The sequence below is a fragment of the Mirounga leonina genome, unplaced genomic scaffold, assembly GCF_011800145.1.
Source record: "Mirounga leonina isolate KUSES-001 unplaced genomic scaffold, KU_Mleo_1.0 Mir_91, whole genome shotgun sequence".
Lineage (NCBI taxonomy): Eukaryota > Metazoa > Chordata > Mammalia > Carnivora > Phocidae > Mirounga > Mirounga leonina.
Window position 1 is genome coordinate 17,213,616 of NW_023270839.1, and position 22,837 is coordinate 17,236,452.

The 22,837-nt window shown below is 41.2% G+C and overlaps 2 protein-coding genes across 11 annotated transcripts in view; one reads left to right on the forward strand and one right to left on the reverse strand.

The window, feature by feature from the left end:
• The window catches only part of EIF2AK4 (eukaryotic translation initiation factor 2 alpha kinase 4), a 109,631-nt gene extending 100,237 nt beyond the window's left edge, over nucleotides 1-9,394 (forward strand). For 6 of the 9 annotated variants that reach the window (XR_004677321.1, XM_034994318.1, XM_034994324.1 and 3 more), the window contains 6 exons: nucleotides 2,338-2,396; nucleotides 3,679-3,776; nucleotides 5,534-5,602; nucleotides 6,120-6,164; nucleotides 8,502-8,620; nucleotides 9,175-9,394. Coding sequence is in view for 8 of the 9 variants with exons in the window: in XM_034994318.1 (XP_034850209.1) it covers nucleotides 2,338-2,396; nucleotides 3,679-3,776; nucleotides 5,534-5,602; nucleotides 6,120-6,164; nucleotides 8,502-8,620; nucleotides 9,175-9,232 (448 nt within the window). In the remaining variant the exon portion in view is untranslated. Of the gene's footprint in view, nucleotides 1-2,337; nucleotides 2,397-3,678; nucleotides 3,777-5,533; nucleotides 5,603-6,119; nucleotides 6,165-8,501; nucleotides 8,621-8,852 lie in introns of those variants that run through there. The other 3 variants (XM_034994319.1, XM_034994321.1, XM_034994325.1) reach the window with 3 other exon arrangements.
• Nucleotides 7,961-21,829, reverse strand: SRP14 (signal recognition particle 14). Of its 2 annotated transcripts, none has more exons than XM_034994328.1 (5): nucleotides 21,679-21,774; nucleotides 21,467-21,539; nucleotides 20,824-20,936; nucleotides 18,959-18,991; nucleotides 7,961-8,968 (listed from the first exon to the last, which is right to left on the reverse strand). In XM_034994328.1, the coding sequence occupies exons 1-5, from the start codon at nucleotides 21,700-21,702 to the stop codon at nucleotides 8,933-8,935; spliced, it is 279 nt and encodes a 92-aa protein (XP_034850219.1). In that variant the 5' UTR covers nucleotides 21,703-21,774; the 3' UTR covers nucleotides 7,961-8,932. The 2 variants fall into 2 exon arrangements, with proteins under 2 accessions (XP_034850219.1, XP_034850218.1); XM_034994327.1 differs by lacking the exon at nucleotides 7,961-8,968 and adding an exon at nucleotides 18,108-18,495 and having other exon boundaries at nucleotides 21,679-21,829.
• Nucleotides 21,830-22,837: the final 1,008 nt, after the last annotated feature.

Here is a 22,837-nt window from a genome sequence, read left to right on the forward strand (position 1 = left end):
GCTTTCACTTCCAGTTATGATCTCATGGTCCTGGGATCCAGCCCAGGCTCCCTGCTCAGCAGGGAGTCTGCTTCGCCCTCTCCCTCTTTCCTTCCCCCTCTTCCCCCCATGCTCTCTCTCACACAAATTAAAATTCTTTAAAAAAATAAAACAATAAACCCATTTTCCAAAACAAATTTTGGAAGAGTGACAATTTGACATTTTACAGATAATGCATTGTTTTACATTTTTGTAATCTCTTTAACATGTTAATAGAAAAAACTAGATTGTCACTATCTGCGTCTGTATTCAATCTGTTGTGCTATCACCCATCATACAGTCTCTGGAAAATTCCATGACACATTTGTGAAAGGATGACCCAAAAAAGGTAGAGGTTTTTTTATCTGTAAAAAAGGTAAATAACATTTTATATTATGGTGAAAACTTTTCTGACCTTGCAGACCTGTGCAAGGATCTCAGAAACTTCCAGAGGTCCCTGGACCACACTTGGAGAATCTCACAATATCACAACATTGATTGGTAGAGATTGTTTGGATTATAGTCAATACAATGAAATGGTGTGTAGCCTTTAAAAATGATGATTCTAGGGACGCCTGGCTGGCTTTCTCACTAGAGCATGTGACTCTTGATCTCAGGGTCATGAGTTCGAGGGCCACATTGGGCGCAGGGTTTACTTAAAAAAAAATTTTTAAGGGGCATCTGGGTGGCTTAATCGTTAAGTGTCTGCCTTCAGCTCGGTTATGATCTCAGGGTCCTGGGATCGAGCCCCGCATCAGGCTCCCTGCTCCGCGGGAAGCCTGCTTCTCCCTCTCCCACTCCCCCTGCTTGTGTTCCCTCTCTCGCTGTGTCCCTCTCTGCCAAATAAATAAATAAAATCTTAAAATTTTTTTTTAAAAAAAACGATGATTCTAGTAAAGCTGAATTTATTGACCTGGAAATCTGTCCACAAAGAGATATATAATCCTGTTTTTTAAAACCAAAATATATAGCCCGTACATTGTCTGGAATGATATATCCGATTTTCTTTTTAAGATTTTCTTTATTTGAGAGAGAGCATGGGAGGAAGAATGAGAGGGAGAAGCAGGTTCCCCACTGAGCAGAGAGCTTGATGCTGGACTAGATTCCAGGACCCTGGGGATCATGACCTGAGCTGAAGGCAGACATTTAACCAACTGATCCATCCAGGTGCCCCCCCAGTTTTTAATTCTAGTTATTTCTGGTTAGTGGGATTATAAGGGATCTTAATTTTCTTTAAATTTCTATAATTTTCTATAAATGTGTAACTTTTTTATATATATATATATATATATATATATATATATATATATATATATATATACACTTATAACCAAAAATACTTTTTTTTTTTCTCTCTTTTTTGCTTGTATCAGTGATTCTCAGGGGACATTTGGCACTGTTGGCAGATATTTTAGGCTGTTAGAACTGGTGGTGCTACTAATCATCCTACCATGCGGATGACTAACTGCCCCCCCCCCCCCCGTACCCTCATCCAAGAATTATCTGGCCCAAAATGTCAATAGTGCCAACATGAAAAACCATGGCTTATATCAAACAAACATTCTTACTTTCTTCTCCCTCCCTCACCCCGGCTCCCTCCCACCTGCACCTAGCTTGAATAAATTCACCATCACACTTCTTCTGAGGAAATAGAATGTTCTAGAAGTACCAGGTATTAGGATTACTGATCCCCAAAAAAAGGCAGAGGTGTAGAAGAGCAAACATAAAATGAGCTGAATATTTTAAGACACATAAAAGGCCCAGATGGGATTCAGTTTTAGCAGGGAAAAGTTTAATCTTTCCTCCATGTGCATGATTACTTCCCTGTTTTCCCAAGATAAAGTGCTCTTGTGTCTCTCAAAGGCTGTAAACTAATTCAATCTTTAAAGAATATCCATTCACAGCTTTTGAAAGAATCTCCTTATTTACTAAATGTTCTCCTGCAGGTGATCACCAAGGTTGCTGCCACTTTTAAAAAAGGTGGGGCATGCCCTCCCTAATGTTTCCTTGTATTGTGAAGGGAGCGGAAAGAACACCCATTATAGTTCATTGAAATTAGCTTCTTATGTTGAGCCAGGGTTTCAGACACAGCTGAATAAATCAAAATGTTATCTTTAGGCATTTGTTAATTTGAAATGATATCCTTTATAATTTTTACTTGCTCTTGACCAAAAGCATAATTAAGTTCAATTTTTTTCTTCCACTAATAACCAATATTTAATTTTTACATTTAAGAGGAAAAAATGGCTCACTTTAAAGTATCTTTGTTGTGTTGTGCTATTGACTGTTTTCTAATTGTTTTTGTTTGCTTTTTTTTAGAGAAGCTTCTGATAATCTTGCAGTGCAAAATCTGAAGGGCTCCTTTTCTAATGCTTCAGGTATTGACTAATTAGAATCTAAACATCATAATGCTGTGTGTGTGCGCACTGCTATAAACATGCTGTGGCTGACTCCTTGTTGCATCGGAAATGTTTTTGTTTTTTTTTTTTTTAAAGATTTTATTTATTTATTTGAGAGAGAGAGAGAGAGCATGAGAGGGGAGAGGGTCAGAGGGAGAAGCAGACCCCCCGCTGAGCAGGGAGCCCGATGCGGGACTCGATCCAGGGACTCCAGGATCATGACCTGAGCTGAAGGCAGTCGCTTAACCAACTGAGCCACCCAGGCGCCCCGGAAATGTATTTTTAAAGTAACATATTCAATTAATTTTACCAAATGGAATTTATGCTTTGAAACTCACATCCTAGAAAATGACTAGGAGTTCGGTGGTTCCTCTAATCATAATACAGCTCTGTCTTCCTGTCTTATTTTCACAACTGGTTTAATCTTCCTTTGACTCAGTTTACTGTATAGATTAAATGTGGTTAATTTTCCTGGGAATTTTCCCCACACAGAAGGTTGAAGAATAATATATTGAAATAACCTTGAGGGGCCCCCGGGTGACTCAGTTGGTTAAGCGACTGCCTTCGGCTCAGGTCATGATCCTGGAGTCCCAGGATTGAGTCCTGCATCAGGCTTCCTGCTCAGCAGGGAGCCTGCTTCTCCCTCTGACCCTCCCCCATCTCATGCTCTCTCTCTCAAATAAATAAAATCTTAAAATAAATAAATAAATAAATAACCTTGAGAAAGACCATGTATACGTTTTATATTTCATGAAAGCCAAGAGGGAACGGTGGTGACAGTTAGGTCTTTAGTTTCATCACATCTGCCAACCTTACTGAAAAAGAAATGTCCCAATTACGTCCACAAGACGACGTATTTGGCTTTTAACAGAACTGGGTCTTTTTGGTTTGTTAGCGTTGACTTTCTGCCACTGTCAGATTTCAAATACTTTGAGGAATTTAAAGTATTGGAGTTTGAGAAATAGTAAGTTTGATTTTTTTTCCCTTAGGTTCATGAGGTTTTGGTGATTCATATAGCCTCCCTATGCTTTTGTCACCTTCCACCCCCACTTCCACCTGAGAGAAGGCTGGGAGTCAACAGAAGCACTAAAACTGCTGGGTGTTAGGGTTCTGGGTTCCTCAAGGTCAAGTGCAGCTAGTTGCAGAGATGGAAAACAAAGCCCAGACAGAATCTAGCCCATAGAATCACACCAGAGTGGATTCTACATCTCTGCCGTCTCTGTGGTCCCAAGACCATAAATTCTTCAACTCTCTGTTTCAGGTTTGTTTGAAATCCACGGAGCAGCAGTTGTTCCCATTGTGAGTGTGATAGCCCCAGAGAAGCTGTCAGCCAACACTAGGCGGCGGTATGAAACTCAGGTACACACACTTTCCTCAGCTTTCTAATGTCAAGCTACAAAGGAGGAAGAAAACAGGAAAGAAGATAAGAAATGGTTTCCTGGAAAGAGTTTTCTTCCCACTTCCTTAACTTGGTGGCTTCTGAAAATTTAAGCATCTCTCTGGTGTTAGGATTCTGTCCCATTTGTCCTCTAAAGAGGCGTCCGTGTACATTATGGGCACCTAGAAGTACCTACTGTCAGAATTACTAGATATAAACAAAGACTTTCTGATCTGGGTCTAATGGCAGACAGGGTTGCTTTGTTTCTGTTCTAACAAAGCAGAAGAGATCTATTCCAAGACTTGAGGCAGGTTTCTCCCTGCATACATGTTTTTGGTATTTGCTATCTACCTGATTCTGTGTGAAATGCCACATAAAATTTAAAAGACATATGGCATGGCCCCAATCCTCAGAGGTTTTTTTTTTTTCCCCTAAGATTTTATTTGTTCATTTGAGACACAGAGATCCAGAGAGAGAGAGAGATCATGAGCAGGGGGAGCAGGAGAGGGAGAAGCAGGCTCCCTGCCCAGCCAGGAGCCTAATGTGGGGCTTGATCCCAGAACCCCGGGATCATGACCCAAGCCAAAGACAGACGCTTAACCATCTGAGCCACCAGGCGCCCCAATCCTCAAGGAGCTTTTAACCTTAGAAGCATATGTAGTATACAGTTAGAGAACAACAGAAGAGCAATAACAGAATGCTGAATTAGATACACTGAAGGTGAGTGTTGGACATAGGGGCAGGGTGGAGATCAGTGTCTGCTTGGATGATAGATGAAGGTTTCCTGGAGGGGGATCCCTGAAGGATTTAAATAGGGAGGAAAGATCAGGGCAATCCTCCAGCTAATGAGCTCAGTCAGGACACTGGCCTCACTTGGCAAGTGGGTGTTAGAGCAGTCATTATTTAGAAATGGGATTAGAGGGGCACCTGCGTAGCTCAGTCGGTTGTTTCCTGACTCTTGATTTCAGCTCAAGTCATGATCTCAGGGTTTGAGATCAAGCCCCGAGCCAGGCACCACACTCAGCAGAGTCTGCTGCTCTCTCTCTAATAAATAAATCTTTAAAATAAATGTGATTAGATTGAAATACAAAAGATTAAGTTACCTCATTTTTGTATGCACTCCTAGCTGTTTCTCAGTATAGTGGATGGCAACTTATTTTGACATCTTTCTGCTGCATTCATCTATTACCATATTTCAGTTCCATGTCCTCATTGATGTCACCTTCCCCTTTTTCCAAATTTAGCTTAATACCAAAATCCCCATGCTTCCACATGCAGTTTCAGTGCTCTGAGGTTTTAGGTGTCATTTTAAAATTATAAAGAAATAAGTAGGTGGGTTATTAAATTATCAAAACAGGTTATAGGGGCGCCTGGGTGGCTCAGTCGTTAAGCGTCTGCCTTCGGCTCAGGTCATGATCCCAGGGTCCTGGGATCGAGCCCCGCATCGGGCTCCCTGCTCAGCCAGGAGCCTGCTTCTCCCTCTCCCACTACCAGTGCTTGTGTTCCCTTTCTAGCTGTCTCTGTCAAATAAATAAATAAAATCTAAAATCAGGCTATAAAATCTCGAGATCAGGAGAGGCTGGGCACTCATCTTTTCAAGTCCTTAGATAAGCTTTGGGAGCCCTTCTAGGCCTTAGTTTGTCACTCGTGATTGTTTACTACAATAGGAAATAAAATGGCAAGAAAGATGGTTTGTGTTGACAGGTTCTGAATTCTGACAAGTCGTCTTCTTGTTTAGGTACAAACACGACTTCAGGCCTCCCTTGCCAACTTACATCAGAAAAGCAGTGAAATTGAAATTTTGGCTGTAAGTTGCTCTCTTTAACGTTTTGAGGACTGCCTGTGTCCCTGTCATCAAAGTCATTTCCTCAGAGGTCAGGGCATTTTTGCTCCCTGTGCACAGTATGGGGATGCAGGCCTTTTATCACTGATGCGAACCACATGTAATCTAAATCTGTAAAAACGGGGGAGAAAATGAAAGGTTTTGTATTTGTTTCTCCTGTTTTCTTCCTCTGAAAGATGGGGCGCAGGGTGAGTCAAAACCAAAATCACCATTTTTCTAAAATGCTTCAGACTTTTGCCTTATTAAAAATCCATGGAGTATGGCAGCAACAGCAAGCCTCTGAGGGAATCTGTCCACCAGCGTTGACATCTTACCTCTCCGCGGTTCCCGTACGTGTGCCCGATTTGATAGAGCACAGCAGCGTCCCAGACTCTGCAAGCCCGGCTGCATGTTGCTCCATCCAGGGTGACACTATTGTGACAAGTCAGTATGTGCTGCCTAGGTCCCCTGACAGATGACATACATCTTTGTGTATCAACAGGTGGATCTACCCAAAGAAACAATCTTACAGTTTTTATCATTAGAGGTAAGCAAGATGAGCTCTTGTGCATTGGGGCCTTTAAAATTCCAAAGTTTTGCTGTTAATTTGCCAAAACATAACTGAAAATGGCATTATTTTCTTAGTGATACTTTTGGGCAGTTCCAGGAATTTAATTATTGTTCCTTTTATGTGACATAGATATTACTAAATCAGATTTTGAGAGAATCATACTTTTCTAGTGACTTCTAAGTTTCAGAGATTATTTTAACACCTCGTACATTTATCGTGTGTCAGGCTCTGGCAGGCCTTGCTCTAAGCATAATCATAACAACCTCGAGAGGTAGCTACCGTTATGCCCATTATATAGATAAACAGAAGCCAAAGCATTTTACATTTTATGGAGTATGGAAGAGACGTTAAATATCTTACTCAAGGTCAACCTACTAGTAATGCTAGCAGAGCCAGGATTTGAACTTAGGCAGGCTAGGGGAATCTGTATTCCTAACTACTATACAATGCTGCCTCAGACCTTCATTTCAACTAGGGAAGCTTATATAGATCTAGAACTATATGGAAGATATTTTTGTAAAAACTGAGGTCATTATATAAAAATTTTTTGTGGGTAGCACAGAAAACAAATAATCCAATTAAAAATGGGCAGAAGACATGAAAGGATACAGATGGCCAACAGACATATGAAAAGATGTTCAACATCACTCCTCATCAGGGAGATACAAATCAAAATTACAATGGGATATCACTTCACATCCGTCAGAATGGCTAAAATCAACAACACAAGAAACAACAAGTGTTGGAGAGGATGTGGAGAAATAAATAGGAACCCTAGTGCACTGTTGGTGGGAATGCAAACTGGTGCAAATACTGTGGAAAATAGTATGGAGGTTTCTCAAAAAGTTAAAAATGGAGCTACTCTACAATTCAGTAATTGCACTACTGGGTATTTACTCAAAAAATACAAAACACTAATTCAAAGAGATACACGCACCCCTATGTTTATAGCAGCATTATTTACAATAGCCAAATTATGGAAGCAGCCCAGATGTCCACTGATAAATGAATGGATAAAGATGTGGGGATGGGTGTGTGTATACACATACACATACACACATATATATACACACACAATGGAAAGTTATTCAGCCATAAAAAAGAATGAAATCCTGCCATTTGCAACAACATGGTTGGAGCTAGAGACTAGAATGCTAAGTGGAATAAGCCAGAGAAAGACAAATACCATATGATTTCACTCATATGTGGAATTTAAGAAACAAAATGAGCAAAGGAATAAAAAGACAAACCAAGAAACACTCTTTTTTTTTTAAGATTTTATTTATTTATTTGACAGAGACAGAGAGAGCGAGAGCAGGAACACAAGCCCCGGGAGTGGGAGAGGGAGAGCAGGCCTCCCGCCGAGGAGGGAACCCGATGTGGGACTCGATCCCAGGACCCTGGGATCATGACCCGAGCCGAAGGCAGACGCTCAACGACTGAGCCACCCAGGCACCCCAAGAAACACTCTTAACTATAGAGAATAAACTGATGATTTCCAGAAGGGAGGTGGGTGGGGGGATAGGTAAATAGGTGATGGGGATTAAAGAGTACACTTCTCATGATGAACAGGGAGTAAATACACAGAATTACTGAATCACTGTATTGTACACCTGAAACTAAAAATACTGCGTGTTAACCATACTGGATTTAAAAAGCTCTTTATGGGTAGCCTTCTTATCAAATAGCCTAGTAACTTTAAAAAGTTTGAATAAGCATTTTTTTTATCATGTTAGTCACCGTACAGTACTTCATTAGTTTTTGATGTAGTGTTCATGCTGCGTGAATAAGCATTCTTAATAGCAAAGATAATGAATTATAATCACAGCTGCAGAGGATTTTTTAACATCCTATTAAAGAATACTTTGTCTATCCAGAGCATTTCGATTAAATTAGATGAAATAAATGAACTTTGCCCCAGAAGTAACATTTCCTACATCTTCTATTGTGGTCTTGTAAATAAGCATATATACCACTGTGCTGGCTATTACTGCTTTATGAGCCACTCAGATGGAGGCACAGAGGTGTTATTTCCATTTTCCACAAAATGAATGGGCAGAAATAACTGGTCTAAAGTCACAGTAGCACACTGCGGCTGCAGCTTTGCTAATCAGGATCTAATAAGGGGTCTTGCTGTAAAGAAAATTGATGCTTCAAAGGAAGAACCCCAGCAGTCGCCCCACCACTTCTATCTATAACTGGTTTTATTTTCAGTACACGGGGGGATGGCACTGGCATTTCATCAGTGACCCAGGAAAAGCCAGTTAATAAACATTAGTAGCTGTTACCAAGTCTTATCTCTTTTTTTCCCAGTGGGATGCTGACGCACAGGCATTTAACACAACCGTGAAGCAGCTGCTGTCACGCCTGCCAAAGCAGAGATACCTCAAATTAGTCTGTGATGAAATTTATAAGATCAAAGTGGAAAAAAAGTAAGTTATTGCTAAAGTAGTGCAGGTTTCAATATGGGTTAAAATTCAAGGGGTTTAAAGTGACACATTTTATTGTCTTGTTGAGGTTTGATGGCTGATAAACCATTATGTCAGAACTGCACTTGATATCAGTAAATCTTGTTCAGGACTATGAATCACAGTCACAATTTGTCAATAACAAAACACAGCATTGCCAGGAGTAGCTGTCCCACTTAAAATTTTCATCACCCAGGTAACTCCTAGCAGTGTCTGCATGAAAGGGAACTGCTGTGACTGCTTTGCTGCAGGTCCTCTTGTCAGAATGCCGGTCATTCATGTTGCCATCTGCTTCAAAGGCGACCAGAAAACCTGTGAGGTGACCGGGGTTCCCCTTATGTAGGGCCTTACATACAGACCCCGTGCCAGTCAAAGCTTCTGTAACATGTCATTTTTTTCAGTCACTAGCCTTCCATCTTTTTTTAAACTAAACTCTTACAGTTAAGTGTTCTAAAAATAACTTGTTTTTAACTTTGTTCACCACCCAGTATACTGATCTTACCTTCACTCTTTCGCAGGGTGTCTGTGCTATTCCTGTACAGCTACAGAGATGACTACTACCGGATCTTATTTTAATCCTAAAGAATGGTCGTTATCTTGTTCTAAGACAGGAGCTTATACTACGAAATGCTGTACAGTTATTGTAATTTTAACTTTACATTGTAAGAAGCTGTCCTACAAAGTTGAGCTTTGTAAGTTTTTCATGTATAATATATAAATTTATCTTTTTGAACATAATAAGCTTTCATATATCTGCTGCTTTTAAGTTGCAAATCTCTTAACTCTGAAGGTTTTGTGGAGCTAGAACACAAGAAAATAGCCATGTTTTTCCCTTAATTCTAATGACTAAGGAAATGCCCAAACCACCCCCAACAAGTCAACCCAAAAAGATCCACATCAAGACACAAAGTAGTAATGAAGAGAATTTTAAAGCAAGAGAAAACACTTACATAGCCTTGTAAAGCTATCAGCTCATTTTTCAGCAGAAACTTTGAGCAGAAGGGAGTGCCGTGATAAATTCAAAGTGCTTAAAGGAAAAAGCCTGCAGCCAAGAATACTCTCTCTCTTCTATTCTGAATGATAGCCTTGCTGGATAAAGAGTTTCTCAAAAGTTAAAGGAATTCACGACCACTGAATCAGCCCTACAAGAAGTGTTAAAGAGGACTCAGTGGACAGGAAAAATCATAACAGGCACAAGAAGGGTAGGAAGCACCAAAGCAATTAAGTATATCTGTAAAAATTAGTCAAGGGAGAAACAGCAAAAAAGGATGTAAAGTATGACACCATATACCTAGAATTGTGGTAGGGAGAGGAATAAAGAATGGGTTCAAACTTAAGTGAACGTCAACTTAATATAGATTGCTATATACTTAAGAGGTTAGATACTAACCTAATGGTAACCACAAATCAAAAACCAGTAATAGATAGGCAAAAAACAGAGAAAAGAATATCACTAAGGAAAGCCTGCAAAAACATGAGAGAAGAGCGCAAGAGAGGAAAGAAACCAAGAACTACAAAAACAACCATAAAATAAGTAACAAAACCATACACAAAAATAAATTCAAAATGGTTGAAAGACCTAAATGTAAGACAGGAAACCATCAAAATACTAGAGGACATACCAGGGAGCAAAGTCTTTGACCTCAGCCATAGCAACTTCTTACTAGACACATCTCCAGAGGCAAGGGAAACAAAAGCAAAAATGAACTATTGGGACCTCATCAGGATAAAAAGCTTCTGTACAATGAAGGAAACAAGCAACAAAACTAAAAGGCAACCAACGGACTGGGAGAAGATATTTGCATATGACATACTGGAGAAAGGGCTAGTATCCAGAATCTATAAAGAACTCATCAAAATTAACACCCCAAAAATAATCCAGTTAAGAAATGTACAGAAGACATGAACAGACATTTCTCCAAAGACGACACACAGAGGACTAACAGACACATGAAAAAATGTTCAACATCACTCATCATCAGGGAAATACAAATCAAAACCACAGTGTGATACTACCTCACACAAGTCAAAATGGCTAAAATTAACAACTCAGGAAACAACACATGTTGGCAAGGATGCAGAAAAAGAACACTTCTGCACTGTTAGTGGGAATGCAAACTGGTGTAGCCACTCTGGAAAACAGTATGGAGGTTCCTCAAATAGTTAAAAATAGGGGCACCTGGGTGGCTCAATCGTTAAACATCTGCCTTCAGCTCAGGTCGTGGTCCCAGGGTCCTGGGATCGAGCCCTGCATCGGGCTCCCTGCTCGGCAGGAAGCCTGCTTCTCCCTCTCCCACTTCCCCTGCTTGTGTTCCCTCTCTCGCTGTGTCTCTCTCTGTCAAATAAATAAATCTTTAAAAAAAAAATAGTTAAAAATAGAACTACACTTCGACCCAGCAATTGCACTACTAGGTATTTATCCAAAGGGTTCAAAAATGCTGATTTGAAGGGGCACACGCACCCCAATGTTTACAGCAGCACTATCAACCATAGCCAAATTATGGAAAGAACCCAAATTTCCATCAATTTTTGAATGAAGAAGATATGGTATATATACACAATAGGGTATTAGTCATCAAAAAGAATGAAATCTTGCCATTTGCAACACTGGATGGAACTAGAGTGTAGGATGCTAAGTCAAGTCAGAGAAAGACAAATACATGATTTCACGCATATGTGGAATTTAAGAAACCAAACACATGAACATAGGGGAAGGGAAGGAAAAATAAAAACAGGAGGCAAACCATAAGTGACTTTTTTAAAGAAGATTTTTTTTTAATTTGAGAGACCATGAGCACAAGTGGGGGGAAGGGCAGAAGGAGAGGGAGAAGCCAACTCCCTGCTAAACAGGGAGGCTGACGTGGGGCTGAATCCCCAGACTCCAGGATCATGACCTGAGCCAAAGGCAGACACTTAACCGACTGAGCCACCCAGGTGCCCCAAACCATAAGTAACTCTTTTTTTTTTTTCCTAAGCTTTTATTTATTTGACAGACAGCGAGAGAGGGAACACAAGCAGGGGGAGTGGGAGAGGGAGAAGCAGGCCTCCCGCTGAGCAGGGAGCGTTATGTGGGGCTCGATCCCAGGACCCTGGAATCGTGACCTGAGCCGAAGGCAGATGCTTAATGACTGAGCCACCCAGGCGCCCCAACTAACTCGAATTTAAATAAAAGTAAGTAACAAAATGGCAGTAAGTATATAACTATCAATAATTACTTTGCAAATGGATTAATCAAAAGACAAAGGGTGATAGATGGATAAAAAAGCAAGACCCATCAACATGCTGCCTACAAGACACTCATTTCAGTCCCAGACACCTGCAGGTTGAAAGTGAAGGGATGGAAAAGCACTTACGCAAATGGAAGTGAAAACAAAGGGGGGGGGGGAGGTTTGCAATCCTTACATGGGACAAAATAGACTTTAAAACAAAGAATATTAGGGCACCTGGGTCACACCTGGGTTATTAAGTGTCTGACTCTTGGTTTCGGCTCAGGTCGTGATCTCAGGGTCATTAGATGGAGCCCTGTGCTGGGCTCTGTGCTCAGCCCAGTCTTCTTGGGATTCTCGCTCCCTCCCTCTCTGCCTCTGTCCCTCCCCACAACCCCGCAGTCTCTCTCTCTCTCAAATAAAATCATGGGGCACCTGGGTGGCTCAGTTGGTTAGGCGTCTGCTTTCGGCTCAGGTCATGATCCCAGGGTCCTGGGATCGAGCCCCACGTCGGGCTCCCTGCTCAGTGTGGGGAGCCTACTTCTCCCTCTCCCTCTGCTGCTCCCTGTGCTTGTGCTCTCTCTGTCAAATAAATAAATAAAATCTTAAAAAAAAAAAAGTCTTAAAAAAAAAAAAGACTTTAACGAGATGAAGAGGGGCACTACATAATAATAAACGGACAATCCAACAAGAGGATGTAACAAAACTATGCACCCAACATGGAAGCACCCAAATACATAGAGCAGGTAATAACAAAGGAAGCAATCAAGAGTAATACAGTAACAGTACGGGACTTTAACACCCCACTTATATTAACAGATCATCCAAATAGAAAATCAAGGAAACTGGTTTTGAATGATACACTGGACAAGATGGATCTAACAGATATATTCCGACCATTCTATCCTAAAACACCAAAATACACATTCTGCTCAAGTGCACATGGAACACTCTCCAGAAGCGATCACATATTAGGCCACAAAACAAGCCTCAACAAATAAGTTATACCATGCATCTTTTCCAATCACAATGCTATGTTACTAGAACTCAACAAGATAAAATCTTCCTGGAAAGAGGGGCGCCTGGGTGGCTCAGTGGGTTAAGCATCTGCCTTCGGCTCAGGTCATGATACCAGGGTCCTGGGATCGAGCCCCGCATCGGGCTCCCTGCTCAGCAGGGAGCCTGCTTCTCCCTCTGCCTGCTGCTCCCCCTGCTTGTGCGCGCTCTCTCTGCCAAATAAATAAGATCTTTAAAAAAAAAAAGAAAAAAAATCTGCAAAGAGCACAAATACATGGAAGCTAAATAACATGCTACTCAACAGTGAATGGGTCAACCACAAAATCAAAAAGGAAACAAAAAAATACATGGAAACAAATGAAAGTGAAAATACAATGGTCCAAAATCTTCAGAGTGTGGCAAAAACAGTTGTAAGTGGGAAGTTTACAGCAATACAGGTCTACATCAAAAAGCAAGAAAATTCTCAAATAACCTAAGCTTACACCTAAAGGAGCTAGAAAGAATAAACAAAACCCCAAACCAAGAAGGAAATAATAAAGGTTAGAGCAGAAATAAACGAAAAAGAAACTAAAACAATAGAAAAGATCAATGAAGTGAGGAGCTTGTTCTTTGAAAAGATAACAAAATTGATAAACATTTAGCCAAACTCATTAAAAAAAAAAAAGGATTCCAAAATCAGAAATGGAAGAGGAGAAATAACCGCGCAGAAATACAAAGGATTATAAGACAATACTATGAAAATTAAATGCCAACCAATTAAGACAACCTAGAAGAAATGGATACATTTTTAGAAACATATAACCTCCCAAACTAAATCAGGAAGAAATAGAGAATTTGAACAGACCACTTACCAGCAATGAAATTAAATCAGTAATCAAAAAAGTCAACATGGGGCACATTGGTGGCTCAGTTGGTTAAGCATCTGACTCCTAATCTCAGCTCAGGTCTCGATCACTGGGTCATGAGTTCAAGCCCCCGCTGGGCTCCATGCTAGGCTTGGAGCAACTTAAACGAAACAAACAAAACACCACAAAAAAAGAGAACTATAGGCCAATATCTCTAATGAACATAGATGTAAATATCCTCAACAAAATATAAGCAAACTGAATCAACAATAATGATTTAAAAAAAATCATTCACCACGATTAAGTGGGATTTATTCCTGGGATGCAAAAGTGGTTCAGTATGCACATATGAACCAATGTGATACATCACATCAACAAGAGAATGGATAAAAAACATATGATCATTTCAATAAATGCAGAAAAAGCATTTGACAAAGTAAAACATCCATTCATGATAAAAATCCTCAACAGACAGGTTTAGAGGGAACATACTTCAACATAATAAAGGCCATATATGAAAAACCCACACCTAACATCATACTCAATGGTGAAAACATGAGAGCTTTTCCTATAAGACTAGGAAAAAGACATGGATGTCCGTTCTCACCACTTTTATTCAACTTAGTACTGGAAGTCCCAGTTACAGCAATCAGACAAAAAAAGAAATAAAAGGCATCCAAATTTGTAAGAAAGTAAAACTTTTTTTTTTTTTAAGTTTATTAGAGAGCAGCACATGAGCGTTGGGGGGAGATGGGGAGAAGCTGGCTCCCCGCTGAGCAGGGAACCTGATGCGGGGCTGGGCTCAATTCTAAGACACCGGAATCATGACCTGAGCTGAAGGCAGACACTTAAGCAACTGAGCCACCCAAGTGCCCCAAGAAAGTAAAACTTTATTCACTACTTGCAGATGTCATGATACTACTATATAGAAAACCCTAAAGACTCCACTAAAAAACTACTAGAACTGATTAATGAATTCAGTAAGGTCGCAGGATACAAAATCAATATACAGAAATCCATTGCACTTCTATACACTAACAATGAATTAATAGAAAGAGAAACTAAGAAAACAATCCCATTTACAATTGCACCAAAAATAACAAAATACCTAGGAATAAACTTAACCAAGGAGAAGAAAGACCTATATTCTGAAAACTATAAAACACTAATGAAAGAAATTGAAGATGACACAAACAAATGGAAAGATATTCCATGCTTATGGATTGGAAGAACAAATACTGTTAAGATGACCACACTACCCAAAGCAATCTACGGATTTAATGCCATCTCTATCAAAATACCAACAGTATTTTCTTTTTTTTTTTTTAAAGATTTTATTTGTTTATTTGAGAGAGAAGAGAGATAGCGAAAGCAGGAACACAAGCAGGGGGAGTAGGAGAGGGAGAAGCAGGCTTCCTGCCGAGCAGGGAGCCAGATGTGGGACTCGATCCCAGGACCCTAGGATCATGACCTGAGCTGAAGGCAGACACTTAACGACTGAGCCACCCAGGCGCCCCCAAACAGTATTTTTCATAGAACTAGAACAATCCTAAAATTTGTATGGAACCATAAAAGAAACCAAAATAGCCAAAGCAATTGTGAGAAAGAACAAAAAAAGCTGGGACATACCATAATCTCAGATTTTAAGATACACTTACAAGGCTGTAGTAATCAAAACAGTATAGTACGGACCGTATAGACATACAGATCAATGGAAGAGAATAGAGAGCCCAGAAATAAACCCATGATTGTATAGTCAATTAATCTTTGACAAAGATACATGATAATGTAATGGGAAAGTCTCTTCAACAAATGGTGTTGAGAAAAGTAGACCACTTTCTTATACCATACACAAAAATAAACTCAAAATGGATTAAGGACCTTAATTGTGAGACCCGAAACCACAAAAGTCCTAGATGAGAGCACAACTAGTAATTTCTCTGACATTTTCCATAGCAACATTTTTCTAGATATGTCTCCCGAGGCAAGGGAAATAAAAGCAAAAATAAACTATTGGGACTACATCAAAATACAGAGCTTCTGCACAGCAAAGGTAACAGTCAACAAAACTAAAAGACAACCTAAAGAATGGGAGAAGATGTTTGTAAATGACATATCAGATAAAGGGTTAGTATCCAAAATATATAAAGAGCTTACATAACACCAAAAAACCCCATATAATCCAATTAAAAATGGACATAAATTGTAGGAAACAAACTGAGGGTTGCTGGAGTGGGGGGTGGGGTGGGAGGGATGGGGTGACTGGGTGATAGACACTGGGGAGGGTATGTGCTCTGGTAAGCACTGTGAATTGTGCAAGACTGTTGAATCTCAGATCTGTACCTCTGAAACAAATAATGCAATATATGTTAAGGAAAAAAAGAAGAAGAAGAAGGTAGCGGGAGGGGAAGAATGAAGCGGGGGAAATAGGAGGGGTAGACGAACCATGAGAGACGATGGACTCTGAAAAACAAACAGGGCTCTAGAGGGGAGGGGGGTGGGAGGATGGGTTAGCCTGGTGGTGGGTATTGAGGAGGGCACATTCTGCATGGAGCACTGGGTGTTATGCACAAACAATGAATCATGGAACACTTCATCTAAAACTAATGATGTAATATATGGGGATTAACATAAGAATAAATAAATAAATAAATAAATAATGGACATAAAATATGAATAGACATTTCTCCAAAGACATACAGATGGCCAAAAGACAAATTAAAAATGCTCAACATCACTCGTCAGGGAAATGCACATTAAAACCACAATGAGATATATATCACCTCCAACCAGTCAGAATGACTAAAATCAAAAACACAAGAAATAAGTGTTGGCAATGATGTGGAGAAAAAGGAACCCTCATGCACTGTTGGTGGGAATGCAAACTGGTGCAGCTACTGGGGAAAACAGTATGGAGTTTCCTCAAAAAATTAAAAAAGAACTACCATATGATCCAGTAATTGCACTACTGGGAATTTACCCAACGAATACAAAAACACTAATTTGAAAAGGTACATGCACCCCTAGGTTTATTGCAGCATTATTTACAACAGCCAAAGTATGGAAGCAGCCCAAGTGTCCATCAGTAGGTGAGTGGATAAAGAAGTAGTATAACTATACACAGTGGAGTATTACTCAGCCATAAAAAAGAATGAAATCCTACCATTTGCAACAACATGGGCAGAGCTAGAGTATAATGCTAAGTGAAATAAGTCAGAGAAAGACATATACCATGTTCTCATACTCATATGTGGAATTTAAGAAACAAACCAAAACAAAACCAAAACAAAGAAAAACCAAAAAACAGACTCTTAACTATAGGGAACAAACTGATGGTTATCAGAGGGGAGGTTGGTGGGGAGATGGGTGAAATAGTTGAAGGGGATTAAAAATTCACTTATCCTAATGAGTACCGATAGCATTGCTGAATCACTATGTTGTACACCTAAACTTACTGTAACACTGTATGTTAACTATACTGGAATTTTAAAAAAATTTTTCATTTGGATGCAGGTATTAAGAAATCTAGTAGAGATTACCCAATAACCCATCTTGCAACCTGCGCTCTTGAAAAAAGTAAAATATTCTTCCCCCCACCCCCCAAAAAGAAAATGTCCCAACCAAAAAGAAAATGTCCCAACCAAAGGGCTTAAAGAAATACAGTATCATATTTAACTTGGAATCATTATTCCTGCTGATTCTGTAATGTGCTTATCCTTAAGGTGATTAAGCAAAGTCTCATTTGGCTATGAGAATGCATTCAAATTTGCAAAAGGAACAAGGATGTTAAATTATACAGCCAGTTGGGAAGAATACAACTTTTTATAAAACTGTCTTTTTTTTTTTTAAAGATTTTATTTGAGGGGTGCCTGGGTGGCTCAGTTGGTTAAGCATCTGCCTTCAGCTCAGGTCATGACCCCAGAGTCCTGGAATTGAGCCCCATGTCAGGCTCCCTTCTCAGAGGGGAGCCTGTTTCTCCCTCTCCCTGCTCGTGCTCTCACAATCTGTGTCTCTCTCTCTCAAATAAATAAATAAAATCTTAAAAAAAAAAAAGATTTTATTTGAGAGAGATAGACTGCATGAGTGGGGGAGAGGGTTACAGGGAGAGGGAGAGGCAGAGAAAATCAAGCAGACTCTGCACTAAGCTTGGAGCCCAACGTGGGACTCAATCTCACGACCCTAAGATCACAACCTGAGCTGAAACCAAAAGTATGACACTTAACCGACTGAGCCATCCTTGTGCCCCAAACTGTCAGGTTTTAATACCAATAACCTAGAACATAGGGGTAAAGCCTATTCATAATCATAACACTCCAGAATTAGTAATTATTGCCAGAAACTATTGATAGGGGGTGGGAAAAGTAATAAATAAGAGATCGTCAGTGCAGATAAATACAGGTTTAATGATCCATTTTTCGTCACACAGATGGCTACAGAGACTTTATAATCCCAGGATATACAACAATACAACACAGACCAATCAGCCAATTCTAAAATAAACTTGGCTTCTTACAACTATCCTGTAAACACTGCAGCCCTTCTTCCATCCAAAATGACCCTCATCTCACATGAAAAGTTTCTATAGGGGAACCAGAAACCTAGCTTTGTGGCCAAAAGTAATAACCAAAGGAAAAATAGTAATTCGGTAGTTAGTTGGTCAAAGAAGGATATCTGGTGCCCTTCACTGTGCTGCTTTGCTCTTCTTACTCTTGCTCTTTTTGTCCCTCTTCTTCAGCCCATCCATGTTAGCTCTCAATAGGTTTGAGTAAGCCTAAAAGACACACAGCACGAACTTAGTGGGAAGAGTTGCAAATCGGTGGAGCAGCTGCCCCCATTTCCACAATGAATTTAGAGTAGTCAATATTAGAAAGGCTATCTACCTGATAAAGCATGTAATACCGTGGGATATTTGTATCCTATGCAAAATGGTGTAAAAGGAAAACACACTCTCACATTACAGCAGCTTCCGACATTTTTTAACCAAAAAGGGAAAACCATAGGCAACTTCTTGTTTAACTATACTATAGATAGAACAAATCTGAAGCTTAATGCAAAATCTACCTTTAAAAACTAAAAAGGAAGACAATACCAGTGCTGAAAGTAAAAAATCAAACCCTGGCAGCTTTTACTCAAAGTACTGGCAAAACATAAGAAATATCATTCTTGACACAGTGTTCAATTTTGTGCTCACTCTTGCCCTGAGAAAGGGCATACAGGGAACACCAGAAACTCACCATCTGAAACTTGTTCACTTCTTTGGAGCTCACCTGGAAAAGGGAAAGAAAAAAAAGGTGCACCTCTATTACCCATATAGGAATCCTCTGTCTCACCACAGGCAATAACTCAAAAGCCCCATTAAAACAACATCATAATCTTTTTTTTTTTTAAAGGTTTTATTTATTTATTTGACAGAGAGATAGAGAGAGAGCGCAAGTAGGCAGAGAGGCAGGCAGAGGGAGAGGGAGAAGCAGGCTCTCCGCTGAGCAGGGAGCCCGATGTGGGGCTCGATCCCAGGACCCCGGGATCATGACCTGAGCCGAAGGCAGCCACTTAATCAACTGAGCCACTCAGGCACCCCAACAACATCATAATCTTTAAAATACATCTTTCCAACTTCAGGGGTCATAATACACTAACAGCTATTCTTCTCCTCCACTTTACTTTGCCTGAGAAAGAAGCAAATCAGCTCTGCACTTTTTTCCTCATAAGAATTGTACCAAGAAGGGCAAGAGGCAGAAGGGGGATCCTAAAGAAGTTAAGTTTCTCACCTCTGAAATTTCTTATACACATGGCACTGACTTTCTCCCTGGATTCCAGAGAGGTCAGAGAACTTCATTTTAATCTTTTGTGCAAGATATATTTAAACTACTCCCTCCTCATCTTATTTTAAACCTACCTTCCATTAATTCAGGCCTATTTAAGCAAAATGCAAGCTACCACAAGAGAAATTCTACTTCTGAAGATTCCCAAGGTTTTCACATCTCATGATACCCAAGTTCATTTTTTAAAACCACATAAGTTTGGGGTGCCTGGATGGCTCAGTCCGTTAAGCGTCTGCTTCGGCTCAGGGCACGATCCCAGGGTCCTGGGATTGGGACCCACATCAGGCTCCCTGCTCAGCGGAGAGCCTGCTTCTCCCTGCTGCTCTGCCTACTTGTGCTCTCTTTCTATCTCTCTGCCAAATAAATAAATAAAATCTTTAAAAAAATAAATAAAATAAAACCACATTACATTTGCTTTACTATAAAAGTCCTCTCAAGATAACTGGTAAAGGGATACTTAACTAATTATGGTCTACATTCTCATGAATGTCCTATCCTGATGTGACTGAAGAGCAGTCTGGTTCTGCTCCAGCAAAGTAAAGAAGCATTCATTCAGAATCCAGAAAGTCTATTGCTTTGCCACATTCAACCTCCACCTTGAAAGGGAACACTAGGGCTGCTAAATTCATATTCTCTGTTTGTTAGTACCAGGCCTACTATACAGCTACATGCTTGCTATGTCAACCACAAACTCAAGCAAATTATCAGCTTACAAGTAAAATCATCTGGTACCAAGAAACTGTTCACTGAAGGCCCAACCCAGTAAGGGAATTAAGAATCAAATATTTATGCCAACTGCTCCTTACAATGCCACCATGTGTAAGGATTAATATGCTAATTTTATTTCCACAAAAACTTCAGTAGAGGGGCGCCTGGGTGGCTCAGTTGGTTAAGCAACTGCCTTCGGCTCAGGTCATGATCCTGGAGTCCCGGGATCGAGTCCCGCATGGGGCTCCCTGCTTGGCGGGGAGTCTGCTTCTCCTTCTGACCCTCCCCCCTCTCATGCTCTCTCTCTATCTCATTCTCTCTCTCTCAAATAAATAAATAAAATCTTAAAAAAAAAAAAAACTTCAGTAGAACCAACGAGTATTTTGCTTCTTCAACTTAATTTTGCTCTTGAATTTCCTACTAGGGTAATAAAAGGTGGCCCTGATCCTGAAACAGCTGGGGAGCTACACCCTTACTAGCCTTAACAAAAACCTGGTTCAGATATGCCCAACCTCAGTTAAGTTCAAGTCTTCCCTCTCCAAAATTGTACTATCAGGAATCCAACTCACCACAGTGCTGATCTTCTTTTTCCCATCAGTAGCTCTTAACAGACACTTGTTGTCTGAGGGCTCAAAGCCCTCTACAGAACCTTTCCTTGGAATGGGTTTAGTTCGACCATCATCTGCATGAAAAACACATCCTGGTGAACAGAGCCACAAACGTTAACAGGTAGACAAGACGTTAATAAGTAGGGAGGGGATATGAAGACGATACCCAATTCATCTCCACTGCTCTAGATCTGTTAACTACATCAAATTTGGCCAAACCTTGGGAAACTACTTGCCATTTCCACAACGGGAACACAGTAATTGCAAAGCAGATGAAATCTCACTAATGGTGGCGGGGGTTTGGGATCCTTGACACCCCCCCCCGCAAGAAGCCTTCTCTGATTGGTGCACACTGTAACCAGAACCAGCTTGGGTAGCTAAATGCTGGGGTGTCGCACGCGCCACATTCCCTAATGCTCAGGTCCCCCAGCCCTGAATGTTCCCAGTACGGGGGGAGGAAGATGGGGGAAGGCGGGGATGCGCGGCAGACAGACTCCGCCCTCGGTTCCCGACACTGGGCACCCCGGGACACTGGGCACCCCGGCCGGGGCGTTGCTCGGCCTCCCAAATTCCTTCTGGCCTTGCCGCGTCTACAGCTGCTTACACTTCTTCAGTGTGATGAACACGCTGCCCGACAACCGGCACTTCTGGAAGAGTCTGGTCAGCTCCGTCAGGAACTGGAACACAAGCCGGGCCCCGTTAAGCAGTCCCAAATCCTCGCCCCGTCAAGTCCCAGTCCCTCCCGCAGTAGAAGGCAGAGGCCCCCCAGCTAAGCCCCAAACTATATCCGTCCCTCAGCCGACCCTCCGGCTTTACCTGCTCGCTCTCCAGCAGCACCATTCCGGCACCGCTAGCTCCCCTGCGTCAGCATAGAGCCCAAGCAATTAGAGCCGGAAGCTTTCGCCCAGAATGGGCGGGACTTCCGCTATTAGATTGCAACTCTCTTCCACCAATCCCTGCCTCCGTTCTCTCCTCTCCCTCCGCCAGCGCCTGCGCTCTGCGCCACCCCCGCCCCCCCGCCCGCGTAGACTGACCAGCTGTAAGGCCTTCGGGCGGCCAGGGGTTTCAGCAGCTTGGAAGTTCTCTCGCTCGCGTCAGTGTGAGGGAGCGAGGGAGCGCGAAAGAGGGCTTTGATGGAGACCTGTAGTATACCTCTAGTATATTCAGTTGTATGTTGGGCAAATTACCTAACAGCTCAGTGCTTCCGTTTCCTGAGCCTGTGATAAAAACGGTATCCAATTCAGAGTGTGGTTGTGAAGAGTAAATTAATTTAGCATCTGGAATGGTGCCTGGCACACAGAAAGTGCTCCATAAGCATTAACTGCCTTTGTTGTTGTTGTTTTCATTATCACTGTCATCATGATAGTAAGTTCCCATGGCGGTCCTCTGAACGCTCCTTCTATCTACTCTGACCAGGCTAGTGCCCTAAATAAAGGCTGAGCCCAGCTCTCGCAAGAGGGACTGGAGTCCAGTCTTGGTTTCCCTCTGGATTCAGGCAGGAGACCTGAATTCCAGGCCCTGCTCTGCCGGTAGCCAACTTGAACCCCAGGCCCTCTGTGAAGTCAAGCATTTAATCATGCAAGGGTTTTTTACTGAGGGCCTCTTCGCCTGAGCCAGACACTCTTGCTGGGGTTGAGGATACAGCAGGATAAGCGAAGTTCCTGGTTTCCTGGGTTAACTTGGGTTAAAGGAATAGGCAGGAAATAAGTAAGAATAGCTTCAGATAATGATGAGCCCTGTGAAGACAACAGGGTGATACAAATGAGAGAGAGGTTGGGGTCAGGAAAATCTCTTAGGGCAGAACTTTGAGCCAAAAGCTAAAGGAACCAGCCATTCAAAGATCTGGGGACAGTGTTTCAGACACAGGGAATGGCAAGAACAAAGGCCTCAATGGAGACAAGTTGCTCTGGGTCCACAAGGAGGAGTGAAAGACTATTGAGAGCTTGAAGAGATAACAGGTGACCAGCTCATAAAG